This window comes from Camelina sativa, chromosome 14 (genome assembly GCF_030686135.1).
Source record: "Camelina sativa cultivar CO46 ecotype springtype chromosome 14, ASM3068613v1".
Lineage (NCBI taxonomy): Eukaryota > Viridiplantae > Streptophyta > Magnoliopsida > Brassicales > Brassicaceae > Camelina > Camelina sativa.
In genome coordinates this window covers 718,074-735,650 of record NC_141893.1, presented here as the reverse complement: position 1 = coordinate 735,650, position 17,577 = coordinate 718,074, and the positions used below count along the sequence as shown (strand labels likewise).

Here is a 17,577-nt window from a genome sequence, read left to right as displayed (position 1 = left end):
TTAAAATCTTGGTTTGATTGGTGATCAGCAACCGAGTTGTTGGAATTAAATTTGGTTCATTGGTTGTTAACTTGATTTGAACTAACTATTATTGAAATGGGATTCAACTTTGAAAGAGGTAAATGTTCTGATAAGAAACGTGGGAGTCGAATGCTTATGATGATATTTTCGTGAAATTTATACGAAAGATATATTTATAGGACTAGTTTTTTTTTTTTTTTGTTGTCAGTGTATTTTCTAGTACAAATAATTACTGTAACTTCGTGTATTTTTTTTTGTCACCATTAATGGGAGAGGATTAATATGTCGACCATCAATATTGTTTTTGTTTTTTTGCGTTTGTGGATGTTAATAATAATAATAATCAGCCGAAAAAAAACTCAAACGTAGTAGATAAGATCGGAACCAAATAAGATAAGCCTAAAATGTCTGCGTCCAACTCCAAGTGTACTTTGAGAGTGGGGGGGGGGGGGGGGGGGGGGGGGAAATAAAAAAGCTAAGGAATTTTCTTATGTGTATGGCATTCTTTATCTCAACGTGTGCTAAAAAGTTTATGCATTAACCATCCATCATCGATGTTTATATTTTTTGCTTATATACAACTAACTAGACTTCACATAACAACGAGTACTGTTCACATAATAACTAATTTTGGGAAGAAATATACAACTTCATTTCGCAAAGATCAAGAAAACATGTAGTATAAAATCTCGAAAAATTGAAAACTTTCTTCAAGAAAAGAATGACCAAGAAATAAGAAAAACAACATTTCTTGAACAAACAACTAAATAGTTAAAACATAATTATATAGTGGTGGAGAATTGGATTATATCTAAAATATTCGTATGGGTTTGTCGCTGTCGTACTTATATGTAAACATGCATTATGACTGTTTAGAGTCTTAATATATTTAATTGTCTAAATACATAACATATACAGATATACTTACTATATTTATATTGTGCTATCCAATGGAGGAGTATTATACTAAACAAAAGATAGATGACAAAGAATACAGCGTTTGCTTTGACCTGTGTGATCTCGTAACTAGTAGTATACAAACCTTTCTATATATCGATCCACTGTTCCAGCTTTCACAAAGCTCACAGTGTAGTTTTTGAAAAACAGAACGCTCTCTATTTTCAGAAAAATTCTTCCATTCAACCCCTTTTTTTAATTCATCTTTTATTAATTAACCAATCAAAATTTACCATGTAATTTAATTAAAGAAATTATAGGCTTTTGTAGATACATCTTTACAAAAACACCCAATAATTATTGTTATATCTATAAAGCAATTACAAATAAATCAATATAATTTAATAAGTAATAAAAAGTGTTATTACAGATTAATAAAATAATTTTTATAATCTAGGACCATTAACAAAACAAATTAAAGAATATCTATTTTATTTTCCATCTAAAACAAACAGAGAAAAGGGTAAAATTGTCAATTCGATGTTGTTCGCTTACGAACTCCTTTTAAGTTTTAAAGTTGGACTTTTTCTCTTTACATATATGTTCGTTTTCGTCAGAGGCAGAGGAAAACAACAAAAACAAAAAACAGAGCAAAGCCTTTTTTTTTGAAAAGCAGAGCTTTTTAGAACGGAGAGATCGGAACGATCGAGAAGGAGATGGGTGATGTAGTTTTGTTAATAGATGAAACTTATTCGAAACCGAGTTCAACTCGGTGTAGAATCTGTCACGAAGAAGAAGCTGAGAGCTACTTTGAAGCTCCTTGTTCTTGCTCAGGGACCATCAAGGTATCTTCGTAATCAAGATTTGTATTTTTTATATATAAATTATATTAACTTGATTCTATTAAATTTTCAAATATGAAAAAAGAACTTGCATATTGATTCTTTTTTAAAATTCAGTTCGCTCACAGAGATTGCATACAACGATGGTGCGATGAGAAAGGAAACACAATTTGTGAAATTTGTCTCCAGGTTTGTTTTCTAACAATCATAGTCTATTTATATCTTCTTTTCTTTTTTCGGGGTAATTTTGGGGTTATTTATGCTTATGTGATGTTACGATTATAATTTGTTTTCAATCTATCATCTCACAAAATTTTGAATTTACGTAATTGTTTTCTTCTTCTTCTTCTTTCTTTCTAAGTTTTCATCTAGTTTTCTTGAATAACAACGATACGTGTTATCCTACGTGTCCTGTAATCTTTTTTTTTTTTTTTTTTTTTTTTGGCAAAATTAGAAAACGGAAAGATATTCGATTTTCGTAAAAGATCGTAATCAATGAGCCAATGCCACGGTGTTTAAATTTTCATAACTTTTTTTCGAGTTGTATTTATAATTATTTATATTACAATGGATTTACAACAAAGAGTTAGAAACAAAAATGGAAACTGGATCCATCGAATTATGGGACCCCTACCGAACTTGGAGGACGTACTTTTCTGTTTCTGGCTGTGTATTATTATTTTTTTTTTTTTTTTTTTTTTTTATTTTATTTTTTTTTTTTTTTTTTTATTTTTTTTTTTTTTAAAAAAGAAGTCGTGGTATATCCAGGTTTATACTCCTGAAATATAACAAATTTATTTATTACTAGTGCTTTTCTTCGCCATGCATATATTATTATCTCATTATTAATCACTTTTAATACAAATATTATCAAAACAGAATCCAAATAATACACTAGCTGTCTTCAAAACCATGTCGATTGATCGAAGCAGCAACAGTCACAATCGGGTAATTAATTTTCTTTAAAACAACGATATTTAAGGTTTTAGTTCTACTTTGGAAATTGAAAACTTGTTCCGAATTACTCCAGCTGTCTTTTTTTCCTCCAATTATTTAAATACTTACACATTTTATAATTATTATTATGATTCTAACAATAACAACAATAGTCCAAAACAAATTGAAGAAAAAAATATATTTTTTAATTCATGAACAGAGATGGTTTACATATAGCGAGGAGAGGAAGAAGAAGAAATAGAAGAAGATTAGTGAGCAGAGCAGGATCAGCAGACTTTCAAGAATGCAACTCTGGTGCTGATAGAGGCGCCTCTTGTTGTACATACTTGGCTCTCCTCGTTGTAAGTTCTCTATATCGATCCCCTTTTTTTTTTTCAAAACATACGTAATATAGTTATTAGTATAAGCATTTATGTATAATAATATTATTAGATGTTTTTTATACACTAAATATTAAATAACTTAGTTAAATATAATTAAGGCATTGATGCGATGAAACACGAATCTTTGGTTTACGTGAGGTCCAAATCAGAAAATGGCAACCACTTCTATCGAATCGACATTTAAGGTTCGCATGATTGGTAACCACTAATAATAATCATTATGTCCACTTGATTACCAATCGTTTGGAAATTTATAACAAAGTTATTGAATCAATTAATTGCTAACAAAAACGGGTACTTGTATTATCATTTAATAATTTGCTTGTTTAAGTAGGAGTATCTTTGAATCAATAAGTGAACAACAACAATCTATAACAAATTTTGAACACTCGTTGAGATGGTTCAAGTTCAGCGGTGCTAACTGCTACGAATACCAGAGCTACAAAGAACACTAGATTAGAAATTTAGAATGATGGTTACGGATTCATTAGAAAAGCTAGGCACTTAGGTTCGGTGAGTTTGGCTGGTCGGGTTACTTAGGTTTGGTGAGTTCGGTTTGGTCGGGTTTACTTAGGTTTGGTGAGATTGGTTTGGTCGACCAAAAAACCTAACGAAAAGAAAAAGGGTTCTTCTTTTGGAACCAAAAGAATGTCTCTGTTTACTACATTCAGAAATGGTTCATAGTTATAAGTGGGTGACATATCCCCATTTACATGACGTCTTTTCAAAGCTTTAACCCATATTCAAGCCATGCCCAAATTGAACCAGACCAATTTTATCTGGACAAATTATCATATCATATAATACCCATATCCTTATGTTACATCTTTTACGGCGTGACTCTTATTTTTGTTGGAACTAATTTGATATTTCTATTCTTTTTATGTAGTTTTCGGTGGTGTTGTTGATAAAGCATGCATTTGATGTGGTTTATGGAACCGACGAGTATCCTTTCACAATTTTCACGGTAAATTTCTCTTTCTTTTCTAACTAAGAATTTTTATTTCTAAAGATACAAAAAAAATGATTTACTATTATTTAGTTTTATATGTTTTTAAAAGTAAGATGAATGGTGAAAATAATGGCAGGTATTAACATTGAAGGCCATTGGCATACTATTGCCGATGCTCGTTATCATTCGAACTATCACAGCTATTCAGAGGAGTCTCCGATATGAATATCTCGTAAGCTCCCCAAACATGGACTGTTGAGTCTTATATTTCTTGTTTCTCTTTCTTTAATTAACGATTCACTCCATTTTTACATTCTACAATTCACATATAAAATTTTAAGTTACAACTCTGTGTATCTCTATATGTATACTTATAATGTTCGTTGGTCATTCTTTTTGATAGGAATCTGAGGAAGATACATTAAGCTCTGACGAAGAAGATAATGGTTTGGAAGAGGAAGAGCAACAACAACATTTGGCTTGATTTAGTAGTTTCTCTTGTTCAAACCTTGTTTCAGAAAATATGAATATAGGAATTTGTAATCATTAGCAAATGTATATTATGTTATATATATTTTTAATCAAAATATCCAAACACAAATTAGAGGAGAAAACAGTTCACCATTATCTTATAAATGGTTAAGTAAACTTGAAAGGGAAATTGAAAGATCTTACAAACAAAGATCTTATAATGTTTCGGCCCAGTGGGAGTAAATTTGAGTAGCCCAATTAGGTTTTTTAAATTAGAGGACAGGTGGAGAGATGGACGGTCAGGATCTAATGACGATGGAAAAGACGACAGTCCCCTTGGATGAAAAAGAAGATTAAAAAAAGTTAAAGTGTGGCTGCTGGGATTCGAGCCCAGGTCTCCACGGCCACAACGTGGAATTCTTACCACTAAACTACAGCCACTTTGTTGTTGATTCTTACATGTTGTGTATAATAATATCGTAAACAGCCGTGTGTTGATCTGAGTTACAATAAAAAGCCCTACGTCTCCTATGTGTTTTTTTTTTGGAGAGGTCCAGTAAATTCCATGGCGGTTTAGATATTTGGGTTTTATATGGGCTTTGGTTTGTAAGCAAACCCATTATGTAATGACTATAGTTAAATGAAAAAGGAAAAACGTTATAATTTCCTTTTATTTGTCCTAATCCTAATCTTAATCCTAAACATAAACAAATCTGTGTTGTTGTTTATAAATACTGCTCTAGGTCTCAACATCTCTTTAAACACTGAGACTCTTCTTCTTCTTCTTTCACTCTCTTCACCGAACCAAAAAAAAAAAAATTAGGAGAGATACCTTTTCGCTCTCTTTCTAATGGCGTAAGATTGTTTTTTTTGATTCCTCCTTTCTCTATTTTTTGAAGAACGAAGAAGATTCAAAGCAGAGCAGAGCAGAGCTAGGGTTTATGATTGAAGACCCAGAATTAGGGTTCTCTTTGTCTTCTAATTGATGAATGAATTAGCAAGCAGGATATGGTTTCCATGGCGTTTCTTCTTCTTCTTCTTCTTCTTCTTCTCCAGCTTTCTCTCATCTGATTTGATCGACCAACTAAAGTCTAAAGGTAATACAAATTCTAGGGTTTAGTTTTAAGTTATGTTAAGACCTCATTCTCTTGTCTTCTCTTGCCTTGTCTTGTCTTCTAACTCTGTGAGTATCTCGGTTGATGAATTTGTAGGAAGATATTGGTGGCAAGTGATGATCGGAGGAGCCGGATGATGGCGTTTCTTCTTCTGATTTGACCGACCGCCAAGTACAGGTTTCATAAATCCTAGGGTTTTTTGGTTTTAATCTAATTCTGGTATATGTTGTGCAGGTCAGAGAGATGGATTGAAGAATGACGAAGAAGAATACTCAAGTCTGCTTTATCTCAAAGAGATGGATTGGAGAGTGAAGAAGAAGAAGAAGACTGCTTAAGGTGAGTTAACTCTGTTCTTCTCTGATTCTTGCTTCTTTTTACTTGGATTTTCAGTTTTTTTACTAACTAATACTAACCAGCACACGCATACATCTTCAGTGATCCCAATGGATGTTATAAGAAGACACTCTGAATTTTTAGGTTTGTGTTACTTGCTTTTAGATGAAGTTGGTATTTTATAATATTTGGTCTCACTTCACTTCTTCTGAATTTTTTTTTTTGCTTTACTCAGGCAATTCGTTCCATTGCTCACAGTTACTCAATACTTCCCATCCATAAGTGAAACTGAGACTTTTTGGTTTTGTTGTTGCTGCTTCTATACATGATGAAGATATATATGGTGCACTTCCTTCCCATTGATGTTAAGGATGATGCTGAATTATGGACCCAAAGGATGGCAACAAAATCCTCTTCTTCTTTATTGGTCTGTAAGTCATCCCAAAGTTTTATCCTTTTCTTTATTTTTCTTCTGTTTCAAGTTTATCTATCTCCCTTAACCATTACTCTCTTTTTGTTTTGAACAACAAGGTGCTACTCAAGTGTGTGTGAGTGATTATGACCTTAACCATGGAATACTCCTCTTCTTGCTTTGTAAGCTCTCTTAAATTCCTCAATCTTTTTTTTTTTTTTGTCCTGTTTCAAGTTCATCCAATATTTCTATATTTTTTTATGTTGTTGAACAACAAGGTGCTACTGAAGTTGGAACTCGACAAGGCACTAGAATTCAGCGCACCACCCTTTGAACTAAAAGGTACTTGTCATTGCCTCATGCCAACAATTCTCATCCACAGGTAATAAACTCTTGAAACTCTCTGATTCCTTTAACTCTTCTCTTTTCTTTATTTGGCGTGTGAATGTTTTTTACTTTTGAAATAAGAGTCTAGCTTTTGTTTGTATATGGTGATTTTAAATAATGGGTTTGTTTGTTTCTTTGGGTGAAACAGATGTGTGCTCGAGTGTTCCTACCAGATTTTTGGAGGATGAAGTAGATTCAGAACAAAAACGGTTGATGGAGAGGGTTTTTAAGGTAACAACATCAAACTAAATTTTGAAGGTAATATAAGCCTTTCTTCCCTTGTCCGCTTTAATAAAAGTGAGTCGAATTTGCTTTTTGATGGGTTTGTGTGTTTCTTTCTTTTGGTGAATGTTTTCGCTTTACTCAGGCAAGTGGTTCCATGGCGTTTCTTCTTCTTCAACTTTCTCTCATCTGGTTTGATCGACCAACTAAAGGTAATACAAATTCTATGGTTTACTTTTAAGTTATGCTCAGACCTCATTCACTTGTCTTGTCTTGTCTTGTCTTCTAACTCTTTGAGTATCTCGGTTGATGAATTTTCAGGAAGATATTGGTGCCAAACGATGATCGGAGGAGCCGGATGATGGCGTTTCTTCTTCTGATTTGACCGACCGCCAAGTACAGGTTTCATAAATCCTAAGGTTTTTTTTTGTTTTTTTTTTTGTTTTTTGGTTTTAATTTAATTCTGGTATATGTTGTGCAGGTCAGAGAGATGGATTGAAGAATGAAGAAGAAGAATACTCAAGTCTGCTTTATCTCAGAGAGATGGACTGAACAGTGAAGAAGAAGAAGACTTAAGCAGACTGCTTAAGGCAAGTTAACTCTGTTCTTCTCTCTTTCTTGCTTCTTTTCACTTGGATTTTCAGTTTTTTACTAACTAATACTAACCAGCATACACATACATCTTCAGTGATCCTAATGGAAGCTATAAGAAGACACTCTGAATTCTGAGGTTTGTGTTACTTGCTCTTAGATGAATTTGGTGTTTGATAATATTTGGTCTCACTTCACTTCTTCTGATTCTTGGATGCCTCTTTTTTCTTTTTCTTTTTGCAGTTACTGTACGTGGGCTTCCATCATCTGCCCCATGGCAACATTTGTATATGGTGATCTTAAATAATGGGTTTGTTTGTTTTTTCTTTCTGATATGAAATCCATTTTTTTTCAGGATCATTTGCGGAGAGCTGGTGATGTCTGCTTTATATTGCTGAGGTCACTCGAGACAGGTTCTGAGTCTTCCTCCTTTGTCCATTTCAAATTCTCCCCATCCTTAAGTTGTGAGTCTAATTCCGCCCCTTTCAAGTTTATACTTCGTTACACACACAATAGAGAAACTAACTGATATTTTTTTCTTATGGTTTTTTGTTGTTGCTTCTTCCTTCTCTAGATGTTGCAGTCTTACACAACAATGGTCAAATCGTATTCTGGAGATTGAATTGGCGTTTGTTTCAGGATGCCAGAGCGACGACCACAAATCTATGATACTGTTAATCTTCTGGAGAGTGTTGGGGTGATATTTGTTTCTCCACTTTTTTAAAATTACTTTGAGTCTCTCTTGTTTATGTTTGCTTAGTAACGAATTTGTCTCCTTTAGGTTTTAATAAGAGGAGCCAAGAATCAGTATACCTACTGCTGGTCAGAGATGGATTGAAGAATGAAGAAGAAGACTCGTACTGCTTAAGTAAGTTAACTCTGTTCTTCTCTCTTTGTTGCATCTTTTGATTTTATTGGCTCACAGAATAATTCAACTCGATAGGTCCCCAAGCTTTGTGAAGTATTTGGGGCCTCCTATTCTAACTGAGCCTGCGGAAGGTACTATTTACTTTATCATTCTTGTGCTACCAGATTTCTGATTTTTCTTAGGTTTTATGAATATCTTGTAATTGTTACAGGTCAAGAACCATCTGTGGCCTAACGTTGATGCTCATAGCGGAGTGCTGCCGAACTATTATCGTTTAACCGAAAACAAGGTACAAAACTGCATTGTTATCACTTAAGTGTTAAACCCTCGGCCTTGTTTTGCTGAATCTTGGTCATAATTAATTGACTGAACTTTGTTTCAGATACAAATACTACACTACTTTTTGGCTGTCTCAAGGAGTCTCTTCATCTGCTCACATATACTACACTGCTTTTTGGCTGTCTCAAGGAGTCTCTTCATCTGCTCACAGGTACATACACAGACATACTTTGGCGCTATTGACAATTCTTGTTGAATAAACCCACACTCATCTTTGTGATGTTGTTTTCTCTTTCTTGTTTCAGCAGATATAGAACCGGGCTCTTCGATTGCCACAAGAGCGGCCAAAGAGTGTAAACATGGAGAGGTTACATGTCCTCCAAAAGGTGAAACTTTTACATTTTGCAATTCTTGGCGCTTTTTTTTTTTTTTTTAATACATTTTCTCATATAATTTGGTCTCATTCTTCACTTCACCATCGTTGTTGCTTGTTAGCAATAGATTGAAAATCCAGGATTGGGTCTAACTCCCTTTATCTTGTGTTTTAGGATTATCCGGTTCTTTGGTGTGGGTTTTATGGGTCTTTGGCAACTTCTCGTCCTACGCGTGGGGAATCACAGGTGATGGTTATTCAGCTTTTGCTTTTTCTCAGGCTGGTAACGTTTTCCCCCCTTTAATATTTTATTTGGTCATACTTTCTTTTTAACTGGCTCACAAATTATTTAACTCGATAGGTCCTCAAGCTTTATGAAGTGGTTGGTGCCTCCTATTCTAACTGAGCCTGGAAAGGTACTATTTACATTATCATTCATGTGCTACCACATTTCTGTTTTTCTTTGCTCTTATGAATCTTGTAATCGCTGTTACAGGTCAAGAACCACCCGTGGCCTAACGTTGATGCTCATAGCGGAGTGTTGCTGAACTATTATCGTCTTACCGAAAGCAAGGTACAAAATCACATCGCTATCACTTAAGTGTGATTCGTTTAAGATCAGAAGATAAAGGAGTTATCTTGGTGGAAATATTTGGAATTTAGGATCTTCTTTATTAGTTTGCTGCTTCATAACTTTCTGGTTTGTGTCTCATTACGCATATCACTTATTGTTTGATCTATCTGAAATGCTATCCATCTTGATGCAGGTAATTGTTAAATCCAACCTGTTTTTCGTCAGATCAGTGCTTCAGGTTTTGGTTTTACAGAACCTTGTGTCGACATGGGCTACTATAACAATGTAAGTGTCTTTTTTAGCTCTACAACTCTTATGTTCAAAATTGTTGTTCCATCGTTCTTAGTTTTTGAAGCATGATACTGTTGCAGGTCTTTGATGAATGCAACGACCAAACTGATATCGGTAATTGCAAAGGATTTGGATTAAGCCTTATGTTCATGAGTCTTCGCATTCTTAGTTTTAAAGCTGCAATTATTAAGTCTATTGCTTCTCTATATCAGGTGGAGATCTACGCGATGGATAGGGAAGTCATTCTCCAAGTAAGTTCATCTCTATATTATACTATAATCTAACACTTACATCTGTATAATCTTGGTTTGACCTTACTATTTTAATTGATTTTTCAGTGTTGGTCTCGCGTGTTCTCTTCTGCGACTGCAACGATGACGACGACGACTCTCTTGAAGTCTTTGCCGCCGTGGAGTCTGGTAAGAGTGAAAACCAACCCCGACTTTGACAGCAATACGTTCTGCGTCAAGACGTAGATCCGTTTCTCCCTTTTGTGTTGTTGTTTCATATGTGTAAATGCTTGGTTTCTAATGGTCTTCTTTGCTTTTTCTCTCAGGTTGCTTTGTCATTATGTTGTCAAAGGATCACAACAACAAGCAGCAATATGGACTGGGTAAGTTTCCACTCATGAGACGCGCTTATTTATGTCTGGTTACTTTTTTTATTTTTATCTCTTGTCTCTCGCTAACTTTGATGTGCATGTTTTTTGTTGTTGCATCAGCCTCAAGGATTGTCAAATTTGCTCAGATACTACCAGAGAAAGGCATCACTGGACCATTTGTGGTTTCAGGTATGGAGATGCACATTTGTTGTTTGTTCTGTGTAGCCTAGGTTTTCCCTGCTCATTCTCACAAGGCGTGTTGGTTTTTTTTTTCTCACTCTCAGGATGCTTGCCATGATCTCACTTTGATCATTTTGATGGTTGTTGCAGTAGCGTCTTTAGCACTTGGGATAAAAAACAGAGGTTTGTAATGAAATCAGTTTAGTTAGATCTTGCTCTTTCCACTTTCACAAGTGTACCGTCAACTGAAATTTAACCTTTGTCTTACATAATCTTCGACAGGGTATCAAAGAAGGATGGTATGATGGAGGAAGCATTGCATTTGTAGTGATTGTTTTGGTTGTTGTCAGTTGTCACGGGTAATTTTAACTTGTTTCACTTAAATATGAGCATTTTTGATATTTACTCTTGGTGTTGTTCTGATGCTTTGTTCTCCTCTGCAGCTGTCAGTGATTACAAATAGCCTCTCCAGCCTCAGAACGTGAATGATTAAAAGTGGAACATACATCTATAGGTAATAGATTTGTACCAATGTAATTTTTCCTCTTCCCTCCTCAGTTACACTATACATGTGTTGATTGCTGCACAGGTGACAAGAGGTGGAAGATGAGTGGAAATTCTATTTATGATATTTTGGTGCGTGATGTCATACCTCTCAGCATTTGAAATCAGGTGGGTCATCTGTTCTCTCGGTATCATCTTGTGTTTTTTTTTCATACCACCGTGTGTCTAATCGAAGTTAAAATTTATCTTTAGGTTCCGACGGATGGAGTGCTACCTTGATGAGTCTAGCATGACTGGAGAGAGCAAAATCGTATGTTTTCTTGTTTCCGATCACAGTGAAATTGTTGGCTAAATCACTTCGATTGTTGTTGAAGGGATATCTCAAAACACCACTGGTAGTATTTTTTTCTCAGAGGTAAGTATTAAGCTTTTATATCTTTTGAATGAAGTTCAAGATTTTCTAGATAAGTTCTTTAACATTGCTCATGGGATTTTATTTGCTGACAGGGCGGGCGGTAGTGGATTAGAGTTGTCTGATTCACCAACAGAAAAGGCCATTCTTGGCTGGGAAATCAAGGTTTAATATTTATTTGAGTTTTATTGTTTTCAAATTCCAAAGCAGTTTTACACTTAGGAGTGGAAGAATGATTCGTATGTTTCCTCTTCTTCAGCTGTGGATGAATTTTCGAGATTCTATGCTTCATGCTTTTCAGTTTAACTTAGAGAAGAAGTGTGGTGGTGTTGCTATAAAAAACGGTAAATATCTGCTTCTACATTGTAGATACTAAAATTATTTTTGGATGTATGATAGATAAGAAAAATCATAATCTCGAGAAAAAGTGAGAAAATCCTATCAACAAAGTGAAGACCTCAAATACCGACTATACTGACATAAGGATTATATAACCCAATATTAATTTTGACATTTGTATACATTACATGTCGTACTTGTTTAATATGTGATTTTGCGCTATATGAAGACTAATATTTGTGGGAAAAAAAAAATTAAAGTTCAATGCAAACCTTGTTTTCTATTGAAATACAAAAGGAAAAATTTGAGAGTGTAAGACACATATGACAAACAAACAATCTTAAAAAAAAAAAAAAAAAAAAAAAAAAAAAAAAAAAAAAATCTTAAGTTTTGGTTTAATTAGTAACACAAAATAGCGTTACATTATTCATTGATATTATGAGAGTTACGTACGACTAGATGAACGGATATCCTTAGACCTTTTGGAAACACCAGTCTTTTTAGGGTTTCGACCACGAGACCAATCCGCATGTTCTGGTCCATAGCAATAGTCGAAGAAAAGCTCCTCACCTTCTTCGATAGCCTTCTCCGCGTATATACCGATCCTCTGGTCTCCTCGCACAATCATCAACTGCACACAAAACCATAAACTCTCGTGTCATAATAATTGAGTTTGTCCTTGGAATGTTTTGGAGATATATGATTCTATATAAGGACCAATCCGCAACTAAGTAAATTTGATACATGATTTAGAGAAACCAACATAAGTATTGGAATGTTAGTATATGTTCAAGATAAAGTACAATGAATTGGTACCTTGGCGTAGCAGTTAGGTTTTGCTGAGTGATTGAGAAATTTAAACTTGTTACCTTTACGGCGAGCATCGATTTCGAGCTGTAAAATGTTACTTTGATGAGAATAAATGTGTAACTCGCGAATAGTAAACATTCAAGGTAAAACGATCAGAGACTAAAGTTAATTACCTGATCATTCAAGGTAAAGAGGTAGGACGAACCAGTCCGATCTTCTAGTCTCCCACGCTCATTTGCTTCATCATGAGTGATAAGTTCGCCCGTATATTCTCCGAGAAACTCATTCTTTTTAAGTGAGTGCTGACAAATCAAACCAAATCACACAATTAATGGTATGAAACACTAAAAACAAACAAAGAAAAGAGTTATCAATGCACCAATAACTATTAAACTTTGGCTTTGCTTACCCGTGTAAATGCACCCCATCCTTGAACATCAGACCTTGCAAGGAGAATCTAGTGAATAAGAAAAGAAATGACAATTAAATGTAATTCATATAATCAGAAATGACAAACTTATTAAATTGTTTGATAAGAACGTCCGCAACCGATAATCGGTGGAGGCCATAGTATTCAAGCTTGGTTTGCTACAAGCTCCTATTAAGTATGCTGTCTGTAATAATTTTTAAGCAAAGCTCTGCTCTAGCTATGTAAAACATTTATTTCTTTTGAATATAATTTAACATTTATTCAAAAAAAAAGTAATTCATATTATCAGTTTAAAATTTCGGTACGTATTTGACGTTGATGGTTTACCTTCTTGTTTCTGCTAAGAAGGAATTGCATGTTCTTGCATTGCATTTGCTCTAATGTCTCATCTCCACAGCTATATTATAAAGTAAAAAATAAAATTTAGACTTTAGGTTCGACCTTTAATCATCAAATTTTGTAAAGAAATATCGAAGTGAAAGTGTTACCCAAACGAACAATTCCGACAAAGATCTGGATCACATTCACGACTAGCAGCGAAGCAAGGACATTGTCGGTTTACGCATTGACCGATTGCACAACGACATCCTCCAAAACGATTGTTACAATCCTTCGGGCACCTGAATAAAAAATATTGTATTGAGTTTATCAATCAGAGTTTTCTGAAAATTCAACATCAGATAGACTAGTCCGAATTATTTAAATCTTATGGAGAATTCTAATTTAACATTATTAGGCCTCAAGAACGTTTTAAACTTTACGAGTAAAAAAAGAATGACATACCCGCAATATTTTTCGCAACAATTTTCATTAGTTAAACAAATGCATTGATCTCCACATGTTGACTCGCAACTGCATGGTGTGTACTGCTTATATAACTTAGCTTCTCCATTGGCTGTTTTTTTCAAAGCAGGTGGACAACGAGCATATTTTCGTTGTCTGACCTTTTTGCGGACAAACCTAGTACTTCTTCGAGATACTTTTTTGTTAACCTGTAATGAAACCATCAATATATATATATATATATATATATATATATATATGAAACTTGAATAAAGTGTTTCTAACATCCATGTCATGAGGATTACGACAATATAGTTTATTTTACCTGCTTGTTTTTTTTTGTAGGTCTGTAATGATCTAGTAACATAGTAGATTGATCTTGTTCACTCATGTATTTGTAAACCTCTTGGCACGTTTTATACCCCCGAAGTAAGTTAAATGCAATAAGACAACTGCGGAAAAGCATGATCATCAAGGGATACATACACGTTATAAGTATATATATACCACGATACATGAAACACCATTTTTAAAATGTTTTTACCTGTTTCTCCCAAAGACTTCAACTCCTTTCAAGTAAAGATCCTTCTCCTCAGACGTCCACATAGTCATCTCTGTAATATCTGTTGTTACTTCATAAGTATCATTCACTTCAGCATCTTCATTTACTGTGTTGTTATATGAGACCATATTCTTCCCTCTCTCGTTTGATGTAGAATTATCATTATCCACCACATGATCATTAGCTTCTACCTATTATATATGTTAAACCATTAATAAACATAGTTAAGAAATAAAAAAAGTACTAAGATCAGAGAGAGAGATCAGAGAGAGACCATGAGGTAACAATGCTCATAGCATTGTCCATTATCATCTTCATTCTCGGACAAATTAGATATACCTTGTCCCTGACAAGCCAAAGCAATCTAATTGAGTTAATAACAACTTAAGCTTAATTATAAGGCTTATTATGCAACTTAAAGTTTGATTATAAATAAATTCAAGCTTACAGATTTAATCCCAGGCTGATACTTCTCATGCATATGACAATCAAATATCTGTAAAATGAATTAATAAAAATATAATAAAAGTATGTATCTATAATCTTCTCTTTTCTTTTTTCTGTGACAAAAAAAAAAGAAGAAGGAAAGAGTCAAAGTTACCAAGCAACGACGGCAGAAACGCCTATAAGCAGCATCCTGAAAAGTAATAACAATTCCTTTGGAAAGCAAATCAGAAGTCTCTTCAACATTTCCATCATTCTTAAGCTTGAGCTCATTGTATCTTTCCTACATTATTTAGTTTTGAAAAGAGAGCAACCAATAAAAAAGCAGGAAAACTATTTATCGATGTATATATGAAGATTCGATTTGGTTATTACCGATATATCGGAAACTTCCACTTCAAGAAACTTGGCGAGAGCACTCAGCACGTCCTGATCATCGAAACCATATTGCTGCCCAATCGTCCTGAAAATTTCTTGAACAGTTTACTAGATATGGACGGACTACACTTGAGTGCATATATGAGTTTATAATCAAGAACAGATGTAATGCAAAAACTAACCATATGAACAGGTCTACATCCTCGGAAAATATGAATATTTCTTTCTTGGTTTCTTCCTCATCATCTTCTGCTTCATGTTCTTCGTCTTCCTCGCTGCTCAATTCTACTGCCTCACCATCCACGTAGTAGAATTGTCTCTTACCAAACACAGAATCATTCTCAGCCATCAGCTGGCTACTGCAGTGTTACATTAAAGACATGCATATATTTATACAATATGAGTGATAAATATAGTATATGATGGATCTTTAGTAGGAAACAAAAACAAACATGCCTATTCGTGAAGACCCATGTTACGGATCGTGGTAGCTGCTCAATAACTGGAAGCTTGACACTGTGTAATGTAATATCTTCATCAAGAACATAACGCTCGTCATATTTGCAATCATAATTCCAATAGCCACTGAAATGATGAAGTGGTTCTAGCATTCTCGAAAGAAGCAGATTGTTATCTCTTCCTCCATTATTATTCTCTGCTTCGGACCGTTTTGAGGCAAGGTTTTGATGGTGGAAAGCATGAGCATTCACACTCCGTTTGCATATCAGCTCGAATGAATCCTGTTAATCAATTAATAGGTAAGTGATTTTTCAAAATTACAGAAACTTTTGATTCTGAATGTTTGACAAATATATATGCATCAATCTTGGCTTCTTATATATACAGACCCTAACCCCAAAAAAATGTGAAGTCCTACGCAATTTTCTACAAAATATGTTTTATTTATTTAAAGGTTTTAATGTTTTTTTTTTTTTTAAGAAAGAAAAAAATACATATATGTTCATGATTTATGTGAACATCTCTTTGCAATCCTATAATTATCAGATTAAGTCTCTCATCTCCTTAATTTCACCCCAGAAAAAAAGAGAGAACATAGTAGATATTGAAGCAACAAAAAGTCTCTTACATTGATATGCATAAATCTCTTCTTTTCGATTTGCTCTCTGATCTGATTTATCTCGGGTGGCAAATCCTCATCACCACCTTCATGGCTTTCCTAGATTAAATCAACAATAAAACTTTTTTAAAGCAGTATGAAACCACGAAAATTATGTAAAACAAAAAGAAACGATCGAGAAGCAGTAGGACTTATACACCCCACACATCAAATGTAAATAACAAAAATTCTGCTGGTTCTCACTACTCAGAAAAATTTTATGGATCATGGGAAGAATAACATAAATCTTAAATGTTATAGAACTTATCATGATTTCACAACCTAGTCAATAACGATGTAGTCAATAGTACTCACCTTCTCCATTAACCTCCTCGCCTCTTGTTGTTTTCTCGTCTTCTCCGTTGTTGTTGCAAAGGATTATGTATATGGAGGCTTTCAATTAAATAAGGAGTCCACAAAAAAAAATGGAAAGAAAAAAGGGAAAATCTATAATCTAGAAGAAACGTATGCGTATATGGAACCTCATGCTTTAAAAGGAAGAAAATATGAAAATATGAGGAACATTTTAATTTTGAAACATATACTATATATACCTGTGGATGTTGGCTTGCCTATTAAATAACGTTTTGACATCTCAAGTTTGAATTCAAATACTTTATCTTAAAAAGAAAAAAAAACTCATAATTATGTGATAAATTGGTTTAATTAAACTACCATTGAAAAATTGTTGATACATATATTAAAATGTCGGAATGTCTGGTAAATTAATTACTTATATTGTGTATTCATAGTATGATTTTTGTTGTTGTTTACGCAGAAGAAAAAAACTGTAAATCGTTGAAAACATTATGGATAAATATATACGTTATATATATATATATATGTGTATAATTAAACGTAAATTTTATGATTCTGATATTTTTACTACTTATAATCAACGTTAATTTAATTTTCCAGTTTTTCTTTTAAAAGGACTATAAACGTGTTATACATGTAGAAAAAATACATTTAAATTTATGTCCTATGGTTATTTTTGGATGAAGTGTTTTTTTTTTTCTATTCTACATTCCCTTATTTTTCTGACATAT

At 33.8% G+C, this 17,577-nt stretch overlaps 3 protein-coding genes and 1 non-coding gene across 54 annotated transcripts; 2 read left to right on the top strand and 2 right to left on the bottom strand.

The window, feature by feature from the left end:
• Nucleotides 1-1,512: 1,512 nt before the first annotated feature.
• LOC104738741 (uncharacterized) lies at nucleotides 1,513-4,666 on the top strand. Of its 2 annotated transcripts, XR_015580389.1 has the most exons (7): nucleotides 1,518-1,763; nucleotides 1,878-1,949; nucleotides 2,640-2,708; nucleotides 2,917-3,058; nucleotides 3,990-4,067; nucleotides 4,189-4,284; nucleotides 4,456-4,666. XR_015580389.1 is itself a non-coding variant. In XM_087485270.1 (6 exons), exons 1-6 carry the CDS (start codon nucleotides 1,660-1,662, stop codon nucleotides 4,534-4,536), a joined length of 573 nt encoding a protein of 190 aa, XP_087341396.1. In that variant the 5' UTR covers nucleotides 1,513-1,659; the 3' UTR covers nucleotides 4,537-4,666. The 2 variants fall into 2 exon arrangements, 1 of the variants encoding a protein (XP_087341396.1); XM_087485270.1 differs by lacking the exon at nucleotides 2,640-2,708 and having other exon boundaries at nucleotides 1,513-1,763.
• A 226-nt stretch (nucleotides 4,667-4,892) lies between these two features.
• On the bottom strand, nucleotides 4,893-4,964 carry TRNAH-GUG (transfer RNA histidin (anticodon GUG)). The gene has a single exon. It is a non-coding gene; the product is annotated as a tRNA-His (tRNA).
• Nucleotides 4,965-5,222: 258 nt separating this feature from the next.
• Nucleotides 5,223-12,092, top strand: LOC104738740 (uncharacterized). 50 transcript variants are annotated; one of them, XM_087485240.1, is made up of 36 exons: nucleotides 5,239-5,620; nucleotides 5,735-5,809; nucleotides 5,873-5,974; nucleotides 6,074-6,115; nucleotides 6,306-6,402; nucleotides 6,503-6,565; nucleotides 6,662-6,765; nucleotides 6,919-7,028; nucleotides 7,138-7,204; nucleotides 7,314-7,388; nucleotides 7,474-7,582; nucleotides 7,681-7,722; nucleotides 7,827-7,876; nucleotides 7,939-8,047; nucleotides 8,158-8,280; nucleotides 8,365-8,451; nucleotides 8,527-8,582; nucleotides 8,663-8,740; nucleotides 8,834-8,941; nucleotides 9,039-9,116; nucleotides 9,279-9,382; nucleotides 9,465-9,519; nucleotides 9,600-9,677; nucleotides 9,871-9,962; nucleotides 10,049-10,082; nucleotides 10,181-10,219; nucleotides 10,307-10,387; nucleotides 10,525-10,581; nucleotides 10,690-10,758; nucleotides 10,854-10,932; nucleotides 11,032-11,108; nucleotides 11,193-11,263; nucleotides 11,339-11,421; nucleotides 11,506-11,668; nucleotides 11,761-11,830; nucleotides 11,925-12,092. In XM_087485240.1, the coding sequence occupies exons 20-31, from the start codon at nucleotides 9,090-9,092 to the stop codon at nucleotides 11,052-11,054; spliced, it is 738 nt and encodes a 245-aa protein (XP_087341366.1). In that variant the 5' UTR covers nucleotides 5,239-5,620; nucleotides 5,735-5,809; nucleotides 5,873-5,974; nucleotides 6,074-6,115; nucleotides 6,306-6,402; nucleotides 6,503-6,565; nucleotides 6,662-6,765; nucleotides 6,919-7,028; nucleotides 7,138-7,204; nucleotides 7,314-7,388; nucleotides 7,474-7,582; nucleotides 7,681-7,722; nucleotides 7,827-7,876; nucleotides 7,939-8,047; nucleotides 8,158-8,280; nucleotides 8,365-8,451; nucleotides 8,527-8,582; nucleotides 8,663-8,740; nucleotides 8,834-8,941; nucleotides 9,039-9,089; the 3' UTR covers nucleotides 11,055-11,108; nucleotides 11,193-11,263; nucleotides 11,339-11,421; nucleotides 11,506-11,668; nucleotides 11,761-11,830; nucleotides 11,925-12,092. The 50 variants fall into 50 exon arrangements, with proteins under 50 accessions (XP_087341360.1, XP_087341381.1, XP_087341384.1 ...); XM_087485230.1 differs by having other exon boundaries at nucleotides 7,314-7,394; XM_087485267.1 differs by having other exon boundaries at nucleotides 6,207-6,398; nucleotides 6,919-7,001; nucleotides 7,314-7,394; nucleotides 9,279-9,386.
• A 244-nt stretch (nucleotides 12,093-12,336) lies between these two features.
• On the bottom strand, nucleotides 12,337-16,921 carry LOC104738739 (histone-lysine N-methyltransferase MEDEA-like). The gene is made up of 17 exons (XM_087485221.1): nucleotides 16,844-16,921; nucleotides 16,499-16,588; nucleotides 15,868-16,151; nucleotides 15,594-15,770; nucleotides 15,409-15,496; nucleotides 15,191-15,316; nucleotides 15,038-15,085; nucleotides 14,864-14,935; nucleotides 14,572-14,780; nucleotides 14,353-14,479; nucleotides 14,028-14,236; nucleotides 13,733-13,864; nucleotides 13,572-13,641; nucleotides 13,224-13,271; nucleotides 12,988-13,116; nucleotides 12,821-12,898; nucleotides 12,337-12,635 (listed from the first exon to the last, which is right to left on the bottom strand). The coding sequence occupies exons 1-17, from the start codon at nucleotides 16,850-16,852 to the stop codon at nucleotides 12,450-12,452; spliced, it is 2,082 nt and encodes a 693-aa protein (XP_087341347.1). The 5' UTR covers nucleotides 16,853-16,921; the 3' UTR covers nucleotides 12,337-12,449.
• Between the last annotated feature and the right edge of the window lie 656 nt (nucleotides 16,922-17,577).